At 42.0% G+C, this 24,290-nt stretch overlaps 1 protein-coding gene across 2 annotated transcripts in view; it reads right to left on the bottom strand.

Annotated features, from left to right (window-relative positions):
• Positions 1-6,613: 6,613 nt before the first annotated feature.
• Positions 6,614-24,290, bottom strand: part of cbfb (core-binding factor subunit beta) — a 131,841-nt gene continuing 114,164 nt past the window's right edge. For both annotated transcript variants that reach the window (XM_038806939.1, XM_038806938.1), the window contains exon 6: positions 6,614-8,009. In XM_038806939.1, the coding sequence (XP_038662867.1) occupies positions 7,960-8,009 (50 nt within the window). In that variant the 3' untranslated portion in view covers positions 6,614-7,959. The remainder of the gene's footprint in view (positions 8,010-24,290) is intronic.

Below are 24,290 nucleotides of genomic sequence, written 5' to 3'. Positions count from 1 at the left end.
ATAGTTGCACGACACACTCCGATCTGGATTGCTCAGAATGATCCCTGTTGTAGGTGAATCTCCAGTGAGCCTCTGATACAAAGAGCATGAGTGCCAGAAGACAGAACCAAGGCCAAGGACACAGCCCCTCTCAAGAGTGGTCACATCAGTATGGTGCAAGCGGGCTACAATAGCCCATACAATTACACTTTGCCACTTGCAGGCAAGAGAAAATGTGGAGAAGCAAAAAGATGGACTCCCTTGCACGTGTTTGAAAAGAGAAAGTATTTCAATGGTGAACTGCAGAGATCAACCCAGTGCACTATTAGGCATAGCCACACCACCAATTTATCATCCAAGTGATAATGGCAGTCACTTGAAAGTGTACAAAATCAATAATATTGAACAGAATATGAAAACGAAAGCCTCAACACACAAGTCTTAATGCTCGCTTACAAAATTCAGCCAGAGTCCAGGAATTTTATCGAGTTAAACATTGGATCTTTTTGTTTCAAAAGTCAAGGCACAAGAGAAGGCATCTGTATGGATTTAGGTGGCCAATGAACAGAAAAGAGAGGAGAGCTGAAAGGATTGAGGAGTTGCTAGTGCCCCCCCCCCCCCCCCCCCCCCCCCCAAGAGGACTGTACTAGGATCTTGTTTATTTTCTTATCTATACTTACTTAACAAACCTAAATCCATGGAAACAATTGATGGGTTTCAGCTGGCCTCCATAATAACTCAAATAAGCACATACATACAAGCTAGGAGGAGTAGGCCACAGCCCCTCAAGCCTCCTCCGCCATTCTTGGCGGATCTAACTCCACAATGCCAACTACCCTGATAACATTTTGCTTATCAAGAATCTCTCTCCTTTTGTCTTAAAGATATTCAAATATTCTGCCTCAACTACGCTTTGGGAAAGCGAATTCCAAAATCTCACAACCGTCACTTTTCTCTGTTCAACTCATTTCTTATCCATTTCCTGGGTTTACCTTGGGTGATTTAAAAAAATATAAACAACGCCTTTTGAGTGGAACTTTGTCAAATGTCTTTTCAAAGTCTTGCAGATATCATAGAGCCTCAGTCCACTTCAGTTATCACTGAAAAGTCAAAGAAATTGGATCAGACAGGATTTTGCCCAAATAAATCCATATTTATTGAATTGCCATTTCAAGTATTTATCATTAACCTCCGATAATTAATTCTATAATTTTACATAATATTATGTAAAAGCTACTGGGTCTTTAATTTCCTTTATCCATTTTGCTCTTTTCTGTGATCAAGACATTTAGTCAGTTGCCAATTTCCTGGTAAATCTTCAGTAACCAGTGCTTCCCTCACAGAACTATTCTTTATTCCTGCCATCAAAAGCTTACCTTTTTAGCATCTTCACTCCCAATCCTCTTCTGATCAAATTCAGCCAGATAGGAAAGCCATTGGTTTCGCTGCTCAGGTCAGAGATAAAATTGAGTTGCTCCATTGAAGTTTCTGCGATCCAAATATCCATTAGACTCCGCCTAAGAGTGGCTATCCTCATGAAAGGCACATAAATCATGGTTGGGAGGGTCCTAGTGGCTTCAGGGTAGGTGAGTAACTCGGTATTTTAATCACTTACCCGTCTGGTTTTCGTTGGTCATTAGATTGAAACTTCTTGCTATTTTCTAAAGGCATTTGATCTCATTTACTGCCTCTCAAAATCCTTATTGGCTACATATTTCCAGCCTCCAGTTCACTTCCAGCACCGAATAAGATTGTTCATACCGAACACTGACTATCTTCCACTGTGATCCATTCTATCCAGACTCCATTTTCTCCACACCATTTTAACGATTTCCAATTACAACCATAATCTGTTCCACACTTGGTTTAAGTACAGCCTTCCTCTTCTGCATCAACCACGTTTATAGGAAATGTCCCTAGTTACCTCCACCATTGAAGGTGGGGAGAAGTAATGTTTTCCCCCCCATGTGTTAGTCCATTAACAATACATCTCAAAAACTAAGCTCTTAATAAAAAGATGAGTTATTTTTTAAGTGTTGCTTCACAAAACATCAAGCAGGCAGGGAAGAACCTCCCCTAATTGTAATAATGTTGAGTTAACACGGCATGGCAGCAGTATACACTCTACTGAATGCTCTTTTCACTTTTTATTTAAAGCTATTCATTTACACAATTTTTTTTCCCTTCAAACATTAAAAGTACACTCGAGAACATTACTTATACTTTCCTCAGATGGGCAGCATGGTGGTGCAGAGGTTAGGACTGATGCCTCATGGCACTGAGGACCCGGTTCGATTCTGGCCCCGGGTCACTGTCATAAGAACTAGGAGCAGGAGTAGGTCATCTGGCCCCACGAGCCTGCTCCGCCATTCAATGAGATCATGGCTGATCTTTTTTTGGACTCAGCTCCACTTTCCGGCCCGAACACCATAACCCTTAATCCCTTTATTCTTCAAAAAAAACTATCTATCTTTATCTTAAAAACATTTAATGAAGGAGCCTCAACTGCTTCACTGGGCAAGGAATTCCATAGATTCACAACCCTTTGGGTGAAGAAGTTTCTCCTAAACTCAGTCCTAAATCTACCTCCCCTTATTTTGAGGCTATGCCCCCTAGTTCTGCTTTCATCCGCCAGTGGAAACAACCTGCCCGCATCTATCCTATCTATTCCCTTCATAATTTTATATGTTTCTACAAGATGCCCCCGCATCCTTCTAAATTCCAACGAGTACAGTCCCAGTGTACTCAACCTCTCCTCGTGATCCAACCCCTTCAGCTCTAGGATTAACCTAGTGAATCTCCTCTGCAAACCCTCCAGAGGCAGTATGTCCTTTCTCGGGTAAGGAGACTAAAACTGAACACAATACTCCAGATGTGGCCTCACTAACACCTTATACAATTGCAGCATAACCTCCCTCGTCTTAAACTCCATCCCCCTAGCAATGAAGGACAAAACTCCATTTGCCTTCTTAAGCACCTGTAAACCAACCTTTTGCGACTCATGTACTAGCACACCCAGGTTTCTCTGCACAGCGGCATGTTTTAATATTTTTTCATTTAAATAACAATCCCTTTTGGTATTAATCCTACCAAAATGGATAACCTCACATTTGTCAACATTGTATTCCATCTGCCAGACCCTAGCCCATTCACTTAGCCTATCCAAATCCCTCTGCAGACTTCCGGTCTCCTCTGCACTTTTTGCTTTACCACTCATCTTAGTGCCGTCTGCAATCTTGGACACATTGCACTTGGTCCCCAACTCCAAATCATCTATGTAAATTGTGAACAATTGTGGGCCCAACACTGAACCCTGAGGGACACCACGAGCTACTGATTACCAACCAGAGAACACTCATGATTCCCCACTCTTGCTTTCTATTAATTAACCAATCCTCTATCCATGCTACTACTTTACCCTTAATGCCATGCATCTTTATCTCATGCAGCAATCTTTTGTGTGGCACCTTGTTAAAAGCTTTCTGGAAATCCAGATGTACCACATCCATTGGCTCCCCGTTATCTACTGCACTGGTAATGCCCTCAAAAAGATTCCACTAAATTAGTTAGGCACAACCTGCCCTTTATGAACCCATGCTGCACCTGCCCAATGGGACAATTCCCCTCTATATACCTCGCTATTTCTTCCTTGATGATAGATTCCAGCATCTTCCCTACTACCGAAGTTAAGCTAACTGACCTATAATTACCCGCTTTCTGCCTACCTCCATTTTTAAACAGTGGTGTCACGTTTGCTAATTTCCAAATGGTCGGGACCACCCCAGAGTCCAGTGAATTTTGCTAAATTATCACTAGTGCATTTGTAATTTCCCCAGCCATCTCTTTTAGCACTCTGGGATGCATTCCATCAGGGCCAGGAGACTTGTCTACCTTTAGCTTGCCCATCACTACTTCCTTAGTGGTAACAATCATCTCAAGGTCCTCACCGGTCATAGCCTCATTTCCATCAGTCACTGGCATGTTATTTGTGTCTTCCACTGTGAAGACCGACCCAAAAAACCTGTTCAGTTCCTCAGCCATTTCCTCATCTCCCAGTATTAAATCTCCCTTCTCATCCTCTAAAGGACCAATATTTACCTTAGCCACTCTTTTTTGTTTTCTATATTTGTAGAAACTTTTACTGAGTTTTTATATTCTGAGCAAGTTTACTCTCATAATCTATGTTACTCTTCTTTATAGCTTTTCTAGTAGCTTTCTGTTGCCCCCTAAAGATTTCCCAGTCCTCTAGTCTCCCACTAATCTTTGCCACTTTGTATACTTTTTCCTTCAATTTGATACTTTCCCATATTTCTTTAGATATCCACGGTCGATTTTCCCTCTTTCTACTGTCCTTCCTTTTTGTTGGTATAAATCTTTGCTGAGCACTTGTGAAAAATCACTTGGAAGGTTCTCCACGCTAGCATTGTGGATAGCACAATTGCTTCACAGCTCCAGGGTCCCAGGTTCGATTCCGGCTTGGGTCACTGTCTGTGTGGAGTCTGCACATCCTCCCCGTGTGTGCGTGGGTTTCCTCCGGGTGCTCCGATTTCCTCCCACAGTCCAAAGATGTGCAGGTTGGGTGGATTGGCCATGATAAATTGCCCTTACTGTCCAAAATTCTATTCTATTCTATGATCAACTGTTTCACCAAAGTCTTTGCTCTCAGTCTACCTTAGCTAGCTCTTCTCTCATCCCATTGTAATCTCCTTTGTTTAAGCTCAAAATACTAGTGTTTGATTTTACCTTCTCACCCTCCATCTGTATTATAAATTCCAACATATTATGATTGCTCCTTCCGAGAGGATCTCTAACATGAGATCATTAATCAATCCTGTCTCATTACACAGGACCAGATCTGGGACCGCTTGTTCCCTCGTAGGTTCCATTACATACTTTTCGAGGAAACTATCGCGGATACATTCTATAAACTCAAGGCTACCTTGATCGACCTGGTTAAACCAATTGACATGTAGATTAAAATCCCCCATAACTGCTATACCATCTCTGCATGCATCAGTTATTTCTTTGTTTATTGCCTGCCCCACCATAATGTTACTATTTGGTGGCCTATAGACTACTCCCATCAGTGACTTTTTCACCTTACTATTCCTTATTTCCACCCAAATCGATTCAACCTTATCCTCCATAGCACTGATGTCATCCCTTACTATTGCCCGGATGTCATCCTTAAATAACAGAGCTACACCACCTCCTTTACCATCCACTCTGTCCTTCCGAATAGTTTGATACCCGTGGATATTTAACTCCCAGTCGTGACCATCCTTTAACCATGTTTCAGTAATGGCCACTAAATCATAGTCATTCACGATGATTTGCGCCATCAACTCATTTATCTTATTCTGAATACTACGAGCATTCAGGTAAAGTACACTTATGTTATCCATGTTGAGTCTGCAATTATCCCCGTGTCTGCGTGGGTCTCACCCCCACAACCCGGGGATGTGTACAGTAGGTGGATTGGCCACGCTAAATTGCCCCTTAATTAGGATAAAACAAAGAATTGGGTACTTTAAATTTAAAAAAAAGTAATTTCCTCAGATGTGGACCACCGTAACTATACCTCTTCAAAACGTATTTTGATACACACAATTTATCATCCTGTAAGTTACCATTTAAAGTCTTTCAACTTTCCAGATTACAATTTCTCTCCATCTGGCAAAGTGTGCCTGAGTGCAAGCTATCCGTTTGTGTTTCTAGCTGCTTGCTGCTCAGAGGTCCTGTTTCCTTTTGCATTTGTAGATAGTCTATCATCTGTTAAAATAATCCTTTGGGCAGTATTACAGGCTTATTACCTTACTATTGCTACCGGTTTTAGTAATTCACTGTTGTCATTTCCTTGGCTTTCATTGGCAATTCAGCATGATAACCCAATCATTGATTATAGCAGTCCCCAGTTTTGAATTGTTACTCTCTGGGTTTGCTTTCCTGGTTGTTTTCATAGATGCGTGATGACTCTTGAGGTCAATATAAAAGTAGCTTTTGTTACTCATGTAAATTCCAATCACTTTCTCTAAAGCCATACCCTCTTCTTTTAGTTTTAACTCAAGTTTAATGTTAGTGGACAATTGTATCTTTCTGCCTTGTGAAACTTGGTGTTTTTCTTCATAAATATCCCATAGTAAACATTACCTTCATCTTACTGCATCTCTCTATTAACTTTGCTCATTGGCCTATTTCTAAAGGTGGCTTTGTCTCTTGATTTTCTGCCAATTTTCTCCTTAGATGTCCCAGTACTCGGCGTGTAATCTTCATCCATTTATATCCTTTAGAAACCAAGTGTCCTTTTGAATTTCCAATCACCACAAAAGTCATGTCTAATTTCACTAATGTTGTACTATTTATAACATTTGGGATAGCAATTTCTTTGAAGTTCTACCTCCAGCTTTCAAATTTACCTGGTTACATGACTACAGTTGATCCATGTACCCCATTTATTAAAAAATGTTCCAATGGAATTTGTAACTTTAATCCCAATATCAATTCCTTTGACACCTGTGCATCTCAATGCTTTTCAAAGTTTGTAGAAGCAGCTTCCACAGTTGACGGTTGACAGGAAGGGTTTTCAATTGAATTTACAAATATGATTTAAAAAATTAAGACAGAACATAACAGGTTTGACTTTACAGAAGTTTATTATGAAAGTAATTTAAAAAGAAAATGCTTTAGATTCAACAAAAGGTAGCAAAAGCTATTCTGATAAATCAAAGCAACTCCTGAGGGAGGTGTACTATGTAAAAAAAAGATGCAATTCTTTCTACTTAAATAGAGATTGGAAAAATGTATTAAATCGCATCAATAACTTAAAACCAGTAACTTAAAAGTTTTGAATTCTTTGCACTAAATAGCAGAAAGCAGACATTCCAATCCTAATGCCAGCATTAAGATATTTTATGCAGAGCAAGAAATAGCCACCAAGACCGCTGGCATCCATTCCACATTGTACAGCTGTCAGGGTCCAGGGAACTGTCAGAATTCATTTGGTCACTCTTCACATGTCCAGCACATGATTTATTTAAACTGGAAGCAGTGCACACACTGTCAGCCCAAACTGCCCCCTATATTCAGGGTTAAATAAGTGTGCCAGGAGTGGCATAAAATAGAAATAATTAAGTTATTGATATTGGATTTTTAAAAATACTGCACATTAATTGATTTACTTTAGAAAAAGATTGAAAATCAATTTTAGGTAGGTTTTACGGTTTTGTTTGAAGCTGAATTTGGAAAATGGATGGGGCAAGCCAAACTGAAATGTTTTTTGTGTTGGACAGTCTCCTGCTCCCCAATCTTCTGCTGACTACTTATTCTTAACATTTTTTAAATGTTGCTCTGGTAAAATGAACTGCTTCCTTATGTGGCTATCTCTTAACAGGATACAAAAGTCAAAGCTAAAAATTACTAATAAGCAAACAATGCATTTCCTCTGTGCTCAAGAAAAGCAAAAGCGAACCGATGTAGAATTTAAGGCTCTTAACCTCTACCAGCCCAGAATTTATTACAAAAAGCAGAAAATAGAATCTCTGGGTTTCCTGCTACTTAAAAAAAAATTAATTTAACTGCAACACATTTGACCAAATTAACTGATACTTCTTTCCTGCATTTTTTGGTTAAATCACCAACGGTGAGAAATGGAGACAAACAAAACATAAAAGGGCTATGTAAAAATTCATCAAAAACAGAATAAAAAATACAGCTTGCATAGAAAACAGTCACACACAGATTGTTACCGGCTACATGCATACAACAAGAAATGCAGATACTGTAACATAGTGCAATCCCTGGCAGTTTGTGCAGAATGGGACATCCAAAGGCCTGGGGCTGTGGGGACAGGACAAATATTTCTTGTTCCGTGTTAAAGCATCTCCACTTCTTTAAAAACTTGGGTCTCACTGAAAAGCTGCTTGATCCCCTCAAAATGACCCATGGCGAGGCTGCTCCGAGCACTTTTAACGTAGCTTGAGCTCATCTCCGCTCCCCAGATTGGAGCCGGGACTGGGATCCTGCCTGCGTTGCTAGTGAGAAAAAGAATTAGATGGTCAGAAGGGAAACAAATTTCCAGATTACAACATGTATATAAGTTCAGAAGTTCCTTTGTGTTGAGGTTAATTCCACCATGAACACAACCCCATTTTCACCCATTCTCTTTACAAAAGATCAACTATGAAGTCAATTACCAATGTAAAGACTTGTACCTGATTTCAAAGTCTGTCGAGTTTTTTGATAAGGAGGACAACAACTGAAGAAAGAGAAGGGAGATGGGAGAGAAGCTAGTGACAGGTGCATGGCTAGGGATGAACCAAGACTTGCTGGGCATAGGAAATGGGGGATCGTGGTGGGGATAAGGAGCAGACAATTCACCAGGTAGTCTCAATTTCAAGTGACAAGTACATGATGTAGTTGGATTTGTTGAACCTAAGGATGGAGGGGCCGGGAGAGGGTTTTAAGGAGATAAGATGGGAGTCAGGAAGAGAAAAAGGGCAGCCATCTTTGCTCCTCAGGATGATCTTGAAGTAATCTGTGGTTCAATGAAGAAAGCAAAGCCTGATATCCCTTCATATCATCTGGTTATATCTGGTGACAGATGGCCACAGTTGTATGTTAGTTATGTGCACATCTAAGCCCAGAGACTCGATGGGACAAAGATGGTATCCATATTACAGTGAAATGACTGGAATTTAACAGAATATGGGTTTTTCTGGTGTCAAGGTATCAAGTGTGAGTGGGTGGTTGAGCAGACTGACAAATGCTGTAGAATACTGTGGCAAATACAGGACGGATGGTTAGGCAGTTGGTTTCCTCCCATAAGTCGCGAAAGATGCGCTGTTAGGTGAATTGGAAATTCCGAATTCTCTTTTTGTGTACCCGAACAGGCGCCCGAGTGTGCCGACTGGGGGATTTTCACAGTAACCTCATTAATGTAAGCCTACTTGACACTAATAAAGATTATTATTTTCAAAAGTAAAACATCTTCAGAGAACAACATATGCCAAATGGGAAACAAGCAATAACAATCCTAACCACTGGCCTCAAGATCTGTCCCTGAAGACGATTGTAGCCTCTCAAGGCTGACCGTTTGAGAGGCTGACTGTTTGTGGGACATTGGAAAAGGGAAAGGAGAAATGGAATGCCCAGCTGGCTGAGAAGAGGGCCCAGAGAAAACAGTGGCTAGTAAATACTGACTTTCTCAGTCCAGTCTTCATCTGCAGCAAATGTGACGTAGTGCTGCACCAGAGCAGGGCTCCTTAGCCAGAGGCAATGTTTAACAGAATTTAGAGTACCCAATTATTTTTTTCCAATTAACGGGCAATTTCGCACACCTTTGGGTTGTGGGGGTGAGACCCATGTAGACACAGGGAGAAAGTTCAAACTCCACACAGACAGTGACCCGGGGCCGGGATCGAACCCGGGTCCTCAGCTCCATGATGCAGCAGTGCTAACCACTGCACCACCATGCTGCCAATGTTTAACAGAATTGACCAAGATGCAAACCATCATCTCATCAAGACAGAAGGGTGACAAAAAATAATCCTCTTCTAGATCTAACAGTTGCCCACGTACTGCTACCTGCTTACATATTTAATACCTTTAATGTCGAAGCATTGGACAAAATGCACAAGTTGTAACACAGTTATACAACCAAAACAGCTGCTTAACAATCAGTCGTGACGAGTTAGATGTGATTACTGGTTCAAGCATAGACATAGCTATCATCCACACTTCCAAATGTCAAATGCAAATTGTTTTCTACTCAAAGCCATTGACAATACTTTGATTTAATTCCAGTGAAATTTTACTTGTGCTTTCAATGAGACACTTTCAGCATGGGTACTGCAGTAACATTTCTGAAAGGATTGTAGACCCAGCTGTGTTTCACTGGGTCCAAAATTGACCTCTCCCGCCAATTTCACCTATTTCACCTAAACCTAGAATGAGCACCCTATTGATTCAACCTAAATCTACATCTAATATCATTCCTTCCCATTTGGCATTTCCCAGGATCATTTTCAGATACTGCGAAGTCCAAGAATCAAAACATAAAATTTATGGCACACGAAGGGGCCATTCAGTCCAACATGTCTTTGCCTCAACTGTTGTGAAATTATTGCACCCATGGAACTGGGGCAAAGAAATAGTCTATTGCTATTTATCAGAATGTTTCCCAATCATTGACTGGCCTGCAATCAGTCTATCCTTTCCTCCCTTTTTTGACAACAGTGCAAGATAGCTGGCATGCTTGTTAAGATTGAAAAATGGCCAACACCTCTGCTATTTCTATCTAGCTTCTTTCAGCAGCCTGGGTCACATTTCACCTGGGCCTTATGATTTATTTACTTTCAACAATGATAAACCCCATAAACAGTACTCTTATGTTTATCCCATCTAATATTTCACACATCTCCTTAACTGCAATATCTGCTTCATCCCCCTCGTTTGTGAAGACCAACACAAGTTATTCATAAAGAACCATGTCAACATCTTCCATCACCACACAAAGGTTACCTTTTGATCTCTAATAGATTTAATACTCTTTCTTTGGTTATACTTTTGCACTTTATACATTTAAAACATCTTTGGAGCCAATATTGTTTCATGCACTATTTTCTTCTTAATCTTACCCTTCTACTTTCTATATGCCTCTAGATTTTATGCAGTATTTGAGCTCATGGTACCTGCCATAAGCTTCCCTTTTTGCCTTATTTCATCTTGTATGCTTTTCCAGGGTGTCTAGATCCAGAAGTCCCATTCTTCCTTCTGGACCTCCTACCTCCTCCTTGAATGCCGCCCATTGCTCAAATGCTGATTCACCTCCACAATGTTTGCAGGCTGCTTTTGTCAAATCACATCTTAGGCTAATAAAACCAGCCTTGCTCCCGGGATTGATCCCTCAGAAGGAAACTTGCCCCAGCCTGTCTTACTGAATTCAATTCTCAACACTGAATGTCACGTGGTCTTGAAGCTACTGTACCTCCATACAACATGCTCACTTGTGAACTTCTTTCTCCACATACATTTTTAATACATCCTAGTTTACTCAACATCAACCACATCCAAACATAGGATTGCTTATGAATATTTTGTTTCCTTAAAGTTTCAACATTTTAGATTAAAACATTTCACGTTTTAATGTGTTTTATGTAATGCATTTCAGATTTCAAATGGGATAGTTGCATACTTAACAAAAATCAATTTCAGAAAGAGACTTGCGCAGCCAGTCTGTGAAGCTGATGAAAATGAGTCACTTTTTTCAACAAGTTTTCAAAACAATTTGAATTCGCCCTACAGAAAAACTTGTACAAAAGTCAAAAGCAGCACCATGAAAAAAAATCATAGGATACAACAGCACAGGAGTCACCATTTGTTCGACTGAGTCTGCATTGGCTCTTTTGAAAAACAATCCAGTTATTTTCAGTCCCCCCACATCACTGCAATATTTTTTCTTCAGGTATTTGAGAGCTGCAAGCACTTGAAACCCATGTCTTTGAAAGATTTTCTTTAAGCAGTATTTTTGTATGTAAAACTGAATTTTTACATTCCATCTCCATTCCCAAGGTCAAGCAAATGACAAACTGTTCTTGGTGGAGTTGCTTGAAGGAAGAATGTTGGTTAGAAGACAGCAAATATGCGAGTAATGCATTCTGTTCAAAACAACTTGGCTACATTATGCACATTCATTCAGAAATCTATGAGGTGTACACAGAATCCTACAGCAGTTACCTTCATCGCAAAAGGGTTGGAATACAAAGGAATGGGAGTTTTGCTCCCATTGGAGCATGGGAGTTACAACAGTTGTAACTATTCAAGTTGCAACTATTCACAGTTGCATATTGCAACACAAAGGACAAGAAAAGTTTAGGCAACTAAAAGCAGAGAATGTTTTTGAAAAGGAACCTATTTGCCCAAAGAATATTCCAGGACACTTTCAACCTACTTTCACCACCTCCTGTAATGAATGGCTGGTTAGTAATGACCTTGGTAAATCACAAGTCTTTTAATTTTAAACTATAAAGCAAGCAGCAACTCAATTTACCAAAAAAATGTAACCTGGTCAGTAAACTCTAAACATCCATTTACTTAACTGAAGACAATGAGCTGTGAAGCCTCTCTTTGTGCTTTAACATTCAATGGTAGCATCAGCTAAACATACTGAGGTAGTGTTGCACAATTTTTCAAATAGGACATGAAAACACATGGGGTTGTCAGTGGATTGCTTGGTCCTGGATGGTGGATGCAAAATATCCTATGTCACTAACCGGAGAGCAGAGGAGTTCTCCAGTTACTCTGGCCAGCATTTGTCTCCCAACCAACATCTAAAGTTGATGATCGAGTCATTTGTTTTATTTTGGGAGACTGATGTGTGAAATTTGGCTACCATGTATCCTACATTACAACAGTGACTGAACTTCAAAAGCATTTAATTGGCTGTGAAGCACTTTGTGATCTCCTGAGGTGTGAAAAACACAACATAAATGTGTGACATCAGGAACACGTATCATCTTATTTGGGGCATGTAGTTCACACAGAAGTACTGCAACTAAATATAGGAAGGCATTAATAAACTTTCAAAACAACCATGTAATTGGGAAATGGATCACAATATAAATAAGTGAGATGGTATATTTTGGTAGAATAAGGAGCCCACATGCTCCTTAGAAAATAAGCATTTAAAGAGGTAGAGGAACTGGATAAAGGAGCACACATACAAAAATCACCAAAAGTAGCCACACAGGTTTATAAGCAAAGCAGTCAGGTTCATTTTTAGAGAGGTAGAGGTAAAACTAGAGAAGTTATGTTAAACGTGTATAGAATCTTGCTTGGACCTCATTTGACTACTGTGAACAGGTTTGGTCTCCATATTATAAAAATGGATCTAGAGGAACTGGAAAAAGTGCAAAAATAATTTATTACAATATCAGAACGGAGTGGGCTATACTTATCAGGCGAAGATTGAACAGATTTGAGAAAAGACTGGGGTCACCTGATAGAGGCCCTTAATATTACTAAAGGGGTTGATAAGATAGATGTAGAGAAAATAGGCCCCTGGAAATCGCCAATTCTGGCCTCTTGAGCATTACCCATTTAAATCACCATTGATAGCCATACTTCCAGCTACCTAAGGCCAAGGCTCTGGAATTCCGTCCAGTGACCCCTCTGCCTCTCTCTACTTCCCTCTTATCCTTTAAGGCATTCATCAAAACATAGCTCTTTTGGTCAAGAAGCCAGGAGATGTTAGGTTCAATTTTAGTTGATAATTTTCTTGCAAAGCACCTTACGATGCTTTACTAAGCAAAGAGGACTACATAAATTCAGGTTGTTGGTGCCGTTTCCACTGGTGGGCAAAACAAAACCATAAGGGCATCAGTATGTCAGTAATAAATTCCAATGGGAAAATCAAACAAAACTTATTTACCCAGAATGTAGCTGGGGCGTTCGCACTGCTGCCTCACGGCGGTGAGGACCCAGGATCGATCCTGGCTGCTCCGCATCACTGTGTGGAGTTTGCACATCCCCCCCCCCCCCCCCCAATCCGTCTGCGTGGGTCTGTCACCCGCACAACCCAAAGATGTGCAGGGTAGGTTTATTGGCCACACTAAATTGCCCCTTAATTGGGTATTCTAAATTTATATTTTTAAAAAGTAGCTAGAAATTGGAACTCAGCAACACAAGTAACCAAGGTAAAAGGGTGGTTAGATAAAACATGAGGGAGAAAATAATGTTGATGCGTGGGAGAAGGATCAGACTGAATATCCTGTTTCTGTGCTGTAAATTTCATATACTAAATGCAAGTCTTTTCCTTCCACTGGCCAGGTTTATTTTTCTCAGGCTGTTATCTAAATACCATTTCAGGTCCTTTATGTCCCATCTTCCCATATGCGTCGAGATTTTTAAATTCAGCTTCGGTCAAGAGACAGAAAGAAGGAAACTTATATGCCAGCTAGCCTAATATCCAGCATTGAGAAAATGATGGAATCCACTTAGAAAAGTTCCAAAATCACAATACAATTAGACAGTCTCAACATGGTTTTGAAAGAGAAATTATATTTGGCAAATTTATTAGAGTTTGAGTATGTAACAAGGTCGAGAAAGGGAAACCAGTAAGCAGTATATTTGCATTTCCAAAAAGGTATTTGATAAGGTGCCACGTAAAAGGTTACTACACAAGATAAGAGCTTATGTCGTTGAGAATTATATATTAGCATGGAAGAGGATTGTCTAACTAACAGAAAAGTCAAAATAAATAGGTCAATTTCAACTTGGCAAACTAACTAGTGGAGCGCCACAGGGACCAGAGCTGGCACCTCAACTATTTACGATCAACATGGATGATTTGGTTCAAGGGACTGACTGTATCATAGCTACATTTGTTGATTATACAAAAATAGATAGGAAAGCAAGTTTTGAAGAGGATACAAATAGTCTGCAAAAGGATAGGCTAAATATGTGGGCAAAAAATTTGGCAGGTCGCATATCATGTGGGAAAATGCTTTGGCAGGAAGAGGACAAAAATAGATTATGAATGCTGCAATAAAGAAAGCTCCACTAGTTACAGTTTTTTCACCCAAAGGTTCGTTAATCTTTGGAATTCTCTGCCCAAGAGGATGTTAGATACTCCAATGTTGAATATAAGTGATGATGTGGAGATGCCGGCGTTGGACTGGGGTGAGCACAGTAAGAAGTCTTACAACACCAGGTTAAAGTCCAACAGGTTTGTTTCAAACACGAGCTTTCGGAGCACGGCTCCTTCACCTGAAGAAGGAGCCGTGCTCCGAAAGCTCGTGTTTGAAACAAACCTGTTGGACTTTAACCTGGTGTTGTAAGACTTCTTACCGAATATAAGTGAGGCTGCGATAGATAGACTTTGGTCTCAGTGAATTGAAGGATATAGGGAGCAGGAAGGAAAATAGAATTTAAGCCCAAGATCAGCCATGATCATATCGAATGGCAGAGCAGGATAAATACGACATATAATCTACTGCTCCTATTTGTGTTCTTGTGGGATGAAGTATAAAAGTCTTATTACAACTGAACAGGGCATAAGTGAGACTACACCTAGAATATAGTGTGCAGTTTTGGTCCCCTTATATTGAGCGATATACTTGTATTGGCAGTGGTTCTGAGAAAGTTCACTCAGTAAATTCCTGGGATGCAGGGGTTGTCTTGTGAGGGAAGGTTGAGTAGGTTGGGCCTGTACCCATTGGAGTTTTGAAGAATGTGAAGTAAAATATTCTGAGGGGGCTTGACAGGGTAGATGATGAAAAGATGTTTCCCTTTGAGAGAAAGTAGAATTAGGAGGTACAGTTTAAAAATAAGGGATGGATCTCCCATTCAAGACAGAGGAGGAGAAGTTTCTTCAGAGAGCCTTTGGTTTTTAGAATTCCATTCCAAAATGATCAGTGCAGGCTGGATTATTGAATGCATGCAAGGCCAGATTAAACAGAGTATTGATCATCAAGGGTTAAGGGAGATAGGCAGGAAAGTGGAGATTAGGGCACAATCAGATCAAACATGATTTTATGACAAAACAGACTCAAAGGGCCAAATGGCTAGTGCCTGCTCCAATTTTTTGTGTCTCAGACTATTTTCATAAATTATGATCTCACTGTGAGTGTTTTTGCTTTCCTAACAATTTTGAGAAATTATCAGCCTACTTCTTTTACTATGTGCTTGTCTATAAACTTCCTTAACTTTTGAGGTGGCCAGAGACCCTGGTTCAATTCTGACCTCAGGTGATTATCTGTGTGGAGTTTGCGCATTCTCCCAGTGTCTGTGTGGGTTTCCTCAGCATGTCCCGGTTTCCTCACACAGTCCAAAGATGTACAAGTTAGGTCAGTGTTCTTCAAAGTCGGGGGTGCGGTGGGTCGCGGAGCCGTTGTCCGCGGCGCTCCTGATCGCGCAAATCCCCGCGCAGCAGCCGGCTTTTCATAATGCCGGCTGCAAGCGGCCGCGACCATGAAAAAAAAATCACCTGCATTGCGCATGTGCGTTGATAATTGGGCACGCATGCGCAGTGCGGCCGCTATTTTTTTTGAACGGTTGCAGCTTTTTGTTTCACAAGTTCTGTAGTGGTTTTTATTCATTTATTTTATTCATTTGATTTGTTTTACAAGTTCGGGGGGGGGGGGGGTTTATTCATTTTTTCATTTATTTTATTCATTTTTTTTACAAGTTCGGGGGGGGGGGGGGGTTATTAATTTTTTTCATTTATTTTACTCATTTTATTTATTTATTTTACAAGTTCAGGGCGGGGGTTTATTTGATAAAACTTTACAGGAAAAAAATTCAGAACTTTGGACAGATGGAGACTCCATCTTCATCCAACAGGTTCCACTGGAGGAGCGTGTACGAGGGCCAAAGGGACCCAAAACCATTTCCTCCATTTTTGGATGGAGGAAACAGGGTAAGAGAAAATGGTGGTTCGCACAGGTCGGCCGGCGTGGGTCGCGAAGGTCGGCTGGGTTGGGTCCCGAAGGTTGGCCGGTTGGTAAAAATTGGTCCCCGGAAAAAAGGTTTGAAGAACACCGAGTTAGGTGCTTTGGATATGCTCAATTGGCCCGAAGTGGGGTTACGGGGATAGGGTTGGGGATTGGGCCCGAGTAAGGTGCCCTTTTGGAGAGTGGGTGCAGATTCGATTAGCTGAAAGGCCTCCTTTTGCACTGTAGTGATTCTATAGTGCGGCAAGTGTTTAAGCTTTAACAATTAAACTGAGGGCGGAATTTTCCGCTCCCGCGCGGCATCGGGAAGGCCGTCGTGAACTCGGCCTTGTTTCACGACGGCCTCGGAGGCCTCTCCTCGCACCCTAGTCACCTCCCCCCAGGGGTCTAGGAGCGGCGCTCCATAAATCTCAGCCGCCGGGCCTTCACGCTTGTGTCAAGGCGGCGCGCCGAAAGTGACGCGACAGCGGCGCCTAAGTGACGTCAGCCGCGCATGCGCAGGTTGGCCGGCTCCAACCCGCGCATACGCGGCTGACGTCACGATGGCTGCCGGCTCCAACCCGCGCATGCGCAGTTGCCGTCTTCCCCTCCGCTGCCCCGCAAGACGTGGCGGCTTCATCTTGCAGGGCGGCGGCGGGGAAAGAGTGCGTCGCTTGGAGACGCCGGCCCGACGAACGGTGAGCTCCGATCGCGGGCCAGTCCCCTCCCGAGCACGGCTGTGGTGCTCACTCCCCTCTCCGCCCCCCACAAGCCACAAACGAAGATTTGGCGCCATTTTCACGACGGCAGAGACCAGGTGTGGTTGCCGCCGGCGTGAACAGGTCGGGAACGCCAGGCGCTCAGCCCATCCGGGCCGGAGAATCGCCGGATGCCGTGAAAAACGGCGAGCGGCAATTCTGCGAGGGGGGAGGGAGAATCGCGTGGGGTGCCAGGGCGGGGTGCTGAGAGTCGCCCGGCCCTCCCACGATTCTCTCACCCGACGTGGGATGCGGAGAATTCTGCCCTGATTGTTTGAAAGGCAAATTAACAATAGCAAAGACACCAAAGATCTTGCAGCAAGATAAATGATTTGCCTCAAGTAGGGAAAAATGTTGACTGCCACAGTGTAATTAATATACTTAAATGCTGCTTTTGTTTCAGTCTCTGGAATCTCACTGTCCTGACCACCTTTCTCCAAAGACTTCAAATGGACCTTCTGATTTGAAACAGGAGCAAGAAATGCTTCCTAAAAAAAGAGATGGACAAAATAAATGCTAAATCCCACATTTAGCTCAACAAAGACTGCTCAACATATATTTGACCCAATACCATATGAGGTTTCTATTTGAACTGAATGACTTGGTCTTCTCCTGGACACTTGGTTTGGTTGATTTTTAAGCAACTCTTGTATAAGGATGAAGTCACCATAATTCCATTGCCACCAACATAGGTTTCTGACCCACCAATCACTTCCTTCCCTCTCTGATTAGATACTCAAAATCCTGTCACTATGTCACAGTGGTCCACCTTGACTATGTCACTGTGATTAACAGACCATACTCTTTTTATGTCAAGTAGTGAGAACTGAGTAGCTTCTTGAATTACCATATTTATTTGCTTGAAGTAATATTTTATTTCAATCCTCCAAATCGACTCACTATGCCACAGCATATGAGCCAGCGTACCACTAAATCTTTGCATCAACGTATTCATTTGATGGAAGTATGGTGGATCTAAGTAGTTTTATATGGCGCAGGTAGCCCAAGTGACTGGCGGAGATAAAACTAGTCTTTATGTCAGACAAATTCTCTTTAGGGAGCCTAACAAGTGAATGGTCTGCCATGCATGTTCACATCCACAGATATCTGGATTACCATGAACAATATACACCATTATTTCAAACAATTTCTGACAGGAGTCAGTCCTAAATTCAAAAACGTCATCAATAATGGATAGAATTGCAATGCAGCTTAATTTTAACACTCGGGTTTACCTATATTAACATCACTCATGGATCCTGAAAATATAACCCTACCCCTTAGTGATACTAGCCTGGGTTTTAGCTTATATTGATTTGATTTATTGTCAAGTGTACTGAGGTACAGTGAAAAGTATTGTTCTGCGTACAGTCCAGGCAGATCATTCCATACATGAGAAACATAGGACATACAATAAATACACAGCGTAAATACATAAAACACAAGACATTGGATGAAGCATACAGAATGTAGTGCTGCTCAGTAGAGAAGATGCGTGGAGATATCTGTTCAGTATGCAAGAGGGTCATTCAGCAGTCCGGTAACAGCAGGGAAGAAGCTGTTTTTGAACCTGTTAATGCATGTTTTCAGACTTTTGTATCGCCTGCCTGATGGAAGAGGTTGGAAGGTAGAATAACCTGGGTGAGAGGGGTCTTTGATTATGCTGCCCCCTTTCTCAAGGCAGCGGGAGGTGTAGACAGAGTCAAAGAATGGGAGGCAGGTTCACATGATGGATTGGGCTGTGTTCATGACTCTGTAGTTTCTGACAGTCTTGGGTCAAGCAGTTGCCATACCAAGCTGAGATGCAGCCAAATAGAATGCTTTCTAATAATAATCTTTATCACAAGTAGGCTTACATTAACACTGCAATGAAGTTATTGTGAAAAGCCCCACGTCGCCACATTCCAGCGCCTGTTTGGGTACGCAGAGGGAGAATTCAGAATATCCAATATTCAGCACATCTTTCGGGACTTGTGGGAGGAAACCGGAGCACCCGGAGGAAACCCACGCAGACACAGGGAGAATGTACAGACTCCACACAGACAGTGACCCACCCGGGAATCGAACCTAGGACCCTGAAGCTACAGTGTTACCCACTGTGCTACCATGCCGCCCCTATAGTGCAGCTGTAAAAATTGGTAATAGTCAATGTGGACATGCCAAATTTCCGTAGTTTCCTGAGCATGTTCCATGCATGTGGATTTTACTAACGGGCATGTTTAATATTTTTCCTGTTTGGTTCCTGCCCAGAGGTAGCACGTTTTGACAGGAAGCCAGCTGCATACGGTTGAAGCCCATGAGAGCAGAACTGTGGGAAGGGTAAAAGATAATTATTTGGAAAATATAATGGGTTGTGGATGTCACTAGTTCGGTCAGCTGTTGCTGCCCACCTTAATTACCCTAGACATGGTGGTGGTGAGTCACCTTTTGAGTCACTGCAGTCCATGTGGTGTTGGTATACTCACAGTGCTGTTAGGATGGGAGTTCTAGAGTTTTGGTCCACTGAGGAATGGCATTAAAGTCAGGATGGTGTGCTCCTTGAGGGGAGTTCCCGTGCATCTGCTGTCCTTATCCCTCCAGATAGCAGAGGTCATGTGTTTGGAAAATGCTGCTACAGGAGCCTTGGTGAGTTGTTGCAGTGCTTCTTGCATATGGTACAGTCTGCTACGACTGTGCATTGGTGGTCGAGGGATTGACTACTGAAGGTAGTGGATGCGATGCCAATTAAGTGGACTGCTTTGTCCTGGATGGCGTCGAGCTTCTTGAGTGTTGTTGCAGTTGCACTCATCCAGGAGAGTATTCCATCACTCCTGATTTGTGCCTTGTAGATGATTTCCAACAATGGTAATAACACTGAATGTCAAGGTGGGATGGTTAGATTATTCTGTTGGAGATGGTCATTTCCTGGCACTTGTATGGTGCAAATGATATTTGCCGAAGTCGGAATGTTGTTCAGGTTTTGTTGCAAATAGACATGGACTGCTTCAGTACGCGAGTCATAACAAATGGTGCTGTCCACTGCACAATCATTCACGAACATCCTCACTTCTGACCTTAAGATGGAAGGACGGTTAATTGATGAAACAGCTGAAAATGGTTGGGCTTAGAACACTACCCTGATGAACCCCTGTCATGATATCCTGCAACTGAGATAATTGACGCCGACAACCACAACTATATTACTTTGTGCCAGCCAGGACTCCAACCAGTGGGAGAATTCTCCCTAATTCTCATTGACTTCAGTTTTGCTGCAGATGCTGCCAGACCTGCTGAGATTACCTTTAGTAATGTTATCTATGCTCACACTGGAACTTTTCTGGTTTCTGGTTCTCAACAGGTTTTGATGTGAATGCATGGGCCAAAAGGAGGTCACTAAGTTGGTTCAAATTGTACATTGACATTCCTTCCTCAACTGAATCATGTTTTGGGGATTTTGTATTGATATTTCCTAGGGTTCAATGCCACAAGTCACTCCCATCAATTAACCTTGCACCAAATCTAGAATGCAACTTTCCTTTGTAACCAATAACTGGACAAATGATACTACAACCTCAAGATTAAAAGAAACCCTTTACCTAGACATTAACTACTAATACTGCTACTACTGCTGGCTGATGAATTTTTCTTTAGCTTAATATGGGAGACTGGATAAACACTACCAGCTTGTGACAAAGACCTTAAGCCAATACATATTCTTACATAAAGGTTTCCTGCACGGTGGTGCAGTGGTTAGCACTGCTACCTATGGCGCTGAGGACCCGGGTTCGATCGCAGCCCTGGGTCACTGTCCGTGTGGAATTTGCACATTCGCCCCATGTCTGCATGGGTTTCATCCCCATAACCCAAAGATGTGCAGGGTAGGTGAAGTGGCCAAGCTAAATTGCCCCTTAATTGGGGAAAAAAATAATTGGGTATTCTATGGGGGTGATTCTCCCAAATGGAGCCCAAGTGTTCACGCCATCGTGAACGCCGGCGCGTTTCACAACGGCGCGAACCGGACCCGGGTACGACCGATTCTGTCCCCCACAGGTGGCCAGCACGACGCTGGAGCGGTTCACGCCGCTTCAGCCTCCCTTCCCGGCGTCAAATGGGCGCCGCGCCAACCTGCGCATGCGCGGGGGACTTCCGCGCGCCGGCCCCGACTCAACATGCCGTCGGTGTTCAGGGGCCAGCCGTGCAGGAAAGGAGGCCCGGAGGAGAAGAGGCCGGCTCACCGATCAGTGGGCCCTGATCGCGGGCCAGACCCCATCGGAGGCCCTCACCCCTCCAACAGGCCGTCCCCCGACCGTTCGTGCAGAGTTCCTGCTGGCAGCGACCAGGGGTGAACGGCGCCAGCGGAACTCTGTCGTATCCCCGCGACCGCTCGGCCCGTCCAGGCCGGAGAATCGGCGGCTCCGCCAATTCCAGCGGCGCGCCAAATGCGCCGGCGCAAATGGCGCCAATTTCCCACACCTTGGAGAATCGTGCGCCGGGGTTGGGGTGCAGTTGCGCCGATTCTCCGGCCCGATGCGGGGCTCGGAGAATTGTCCCCTAAATGTATTTAGTAAATACATAAACAAACAAATAAAAGATTGTGTACATTTACAAAAAGCAGTATTGTTTTATGGTTATAAAACACCGTTGCCTTTTGGCAATTGACTATAAAGTGCATAGTAATTTTTAAAACTATCATATGCAAGTCAAGTCTCTTTCAAATTAAGATGTTAATTACATTGGGTTCTAGCCAATTAATGTCTAGCTCTCTTTTCAAAAGACTGAAATAGCTGTCAAAGTCACTAATTCCAGATTCAGTGCCTTATTATTTGATGTGTAACTAGGACTTGAGACATTTTACTTATCACTGCACACCGACTAGAACAACACTTTAAACAGCAAAATGCTGCAATGGAACAAGATATTTGGGATAATGAACTAATTCAAACAATTATAAGCAACAACAAAATATATCCTTGGGCAAGTATCTGATGATTTTCTGCTCAGCAGGGATTGCAAGTAGTACTTTTTATTCCGGCAAAATGACCTAGATGCCAGAATTTGTGTCCTTTAGTATGTCGAATCTGCTGCACTTCATCTAACTCATGGTAGTCTAGCCTTTTACAAGATACCATGAGGGGAGATACCTTACTCAAAACAATTCCGTGTCGCTGCTGTAGCAGAAGTCACTGCCCTCAAATCTACAAACTGGCAGCAGGCAATCTTGACATTAAAGGTATGTCATTGCAATTTCAGACTTCGCAACCTTTGCCTGACTCTCTAGTCATCCAAGCTTGCTCTGCAACCACAGCGGCCATAACACCCCATCATTCAACTCCAGGGCTAGTTTGGCCACCTGTATGAAATGCTGAGACACAGCATATCTTATTTATATATTTGATCCAGACAGATATATGGGTCTAAAGTGGATATTCCTTTAAGTTCAGTTTCCCTATTCCCACGCATTAGCAGACCTCACATCCTCTACAATCAGAGAGCACCCTTGTTGCCAAATATCCAGTTAAACTGCAATGTGACCTGCAGATTTTAAAGACTCATTTATGTAAAAAATAGAATTATATAGCTCCTAATTGATGAAATTAATGAAAACCATCCTTGCACTAAGGGTGTGACCTACTGTAGTAGTCATCGATTCCCCCCTCAATTCAAAGTTTACATATCAAGATTACACAATTTTGATTAATGTTTCTTCTGATATTATAGATACCTGTTGCGTCTGAGTTGGCTGGAATCTACTTGAATTTGCTCACACCCCACTAATTGATGTATAGCATAGTATTTGTTTCTACTTTTCTCCAGAAATTAATAGCACTCAGTCAGGATAAATTTATTTTTACACACAGGCCACAAGTACTTTCTAAATATCTACAGCTGGGTTCAATAGATGTTTTTTTTGTATTTAACAGCAATCAGCCTGTATTCTTTTGAACCTTCAAACATTTCCACACAACAATTTTTTACCCACACGCTCATTCATTAAAGGCAGCTGGGATCCTACATGTCCTATCAATTCTGAATTAAATCAATTTGGATCTTGAATTTACAATGACCCTAAGGATGCACATTTCCAATTTTAGGAGAACTTTCAATTCGGTGTATCTGTCCATACTTGAAACACCATACTGCATACAAATTAAAAAAGAAAAAGCTGCTTTGCATGAATAAGTTCCATTTTAGAGTTAATTCTTTTCTGGAAAGGAAAGCAGCAGGTCTCTCCAAATACTACATTTCTGTACACTAATACCAGTCTGCTAACTGCATGACTGTGGGAGGATGCAACTTGCCATGTTGTATGAAAGTTACAACATGCCAAGATGGGACAGGACGTGAGAATCAGCTGGTCTTGTCTTTTTCATAAGGTCATATATCCCAGAAGATTCAAATGCATAACATGTGCAGACTACGTAGCTTCGCAAAAGTAACGGTCTCAAGAGTATATACTGGCTAAATCATCACCAACTTGCTACCACTGAAAGGCATGACTGAAGGCAAGTCAGCTATGGTCAATGTTAGGCAGCAATTTTAAACACAATAATCAAAAGTCCATTCATTCAGACTACAAAGATTGCATTTATGTAGTTTTTTTTCTGGAGCATGGAAATTTGAAACAAAACAAAAACAACAGAGGCATGCAGAATGTTTACCAAGATAATGGCAAAATATCTGTCCATCTCGTTTTACAGTTACCCAATTTCTGTGAAGAGGGATGCTGAATATATAGATGCAATTCTTAGTGGAAACACTGGATGGTGCTAAAAGCAACACCACCGGCTATCGCTAATTAAATGTACCCCAATGGTAAATTATAGATAGTGATGTTACCCAGCTGACTCTGAAAACTGCTTTACTTTCATGGAGATACTCCCAACATGGACAATTGAGAGTTTTAAAAAATTAATATTTTTTAGAAAGATTCACTCAAACGTCAGAGCACAATATGACAAGTTTAAAGTGCTTTTACTCATGATCTTTCAGTAAATGATCAGTTTTGTTCAGCTGCCCATGTACATTTTTGTTCTCATCTTTACATGCCCAAGTGTGCTCAGTCTGGTCACACACTAAAAATAAATGAGCGACTTCCGGTTGCGGCTATGACCAGCTAAGTCGCACGTTTGGCTGCTCCTGCTACAAA

This window comes from Scyliorhinus canicula, chromosome 9 (assembly GCF_902713615.1).
Source record: "Scyliorhinus canicula chromosome 9, sScyCan1.1, whole genome shotgun sequence".
In the NCBI taxonomy this organism is placed as follows: domain Eukaryota; kingdom Metazoa; phylum Chordata; class Chondrichthyes; order Carcharhiniformes; family Scyliorhinidae; genus Scyliorhinus; species Scyliorhinus canicula.
The sequence above is the reverse complement of the archived record's forward strand: the minus strand, read 5'-3'. Positions and strand labels throughout refer to the sequence as shown.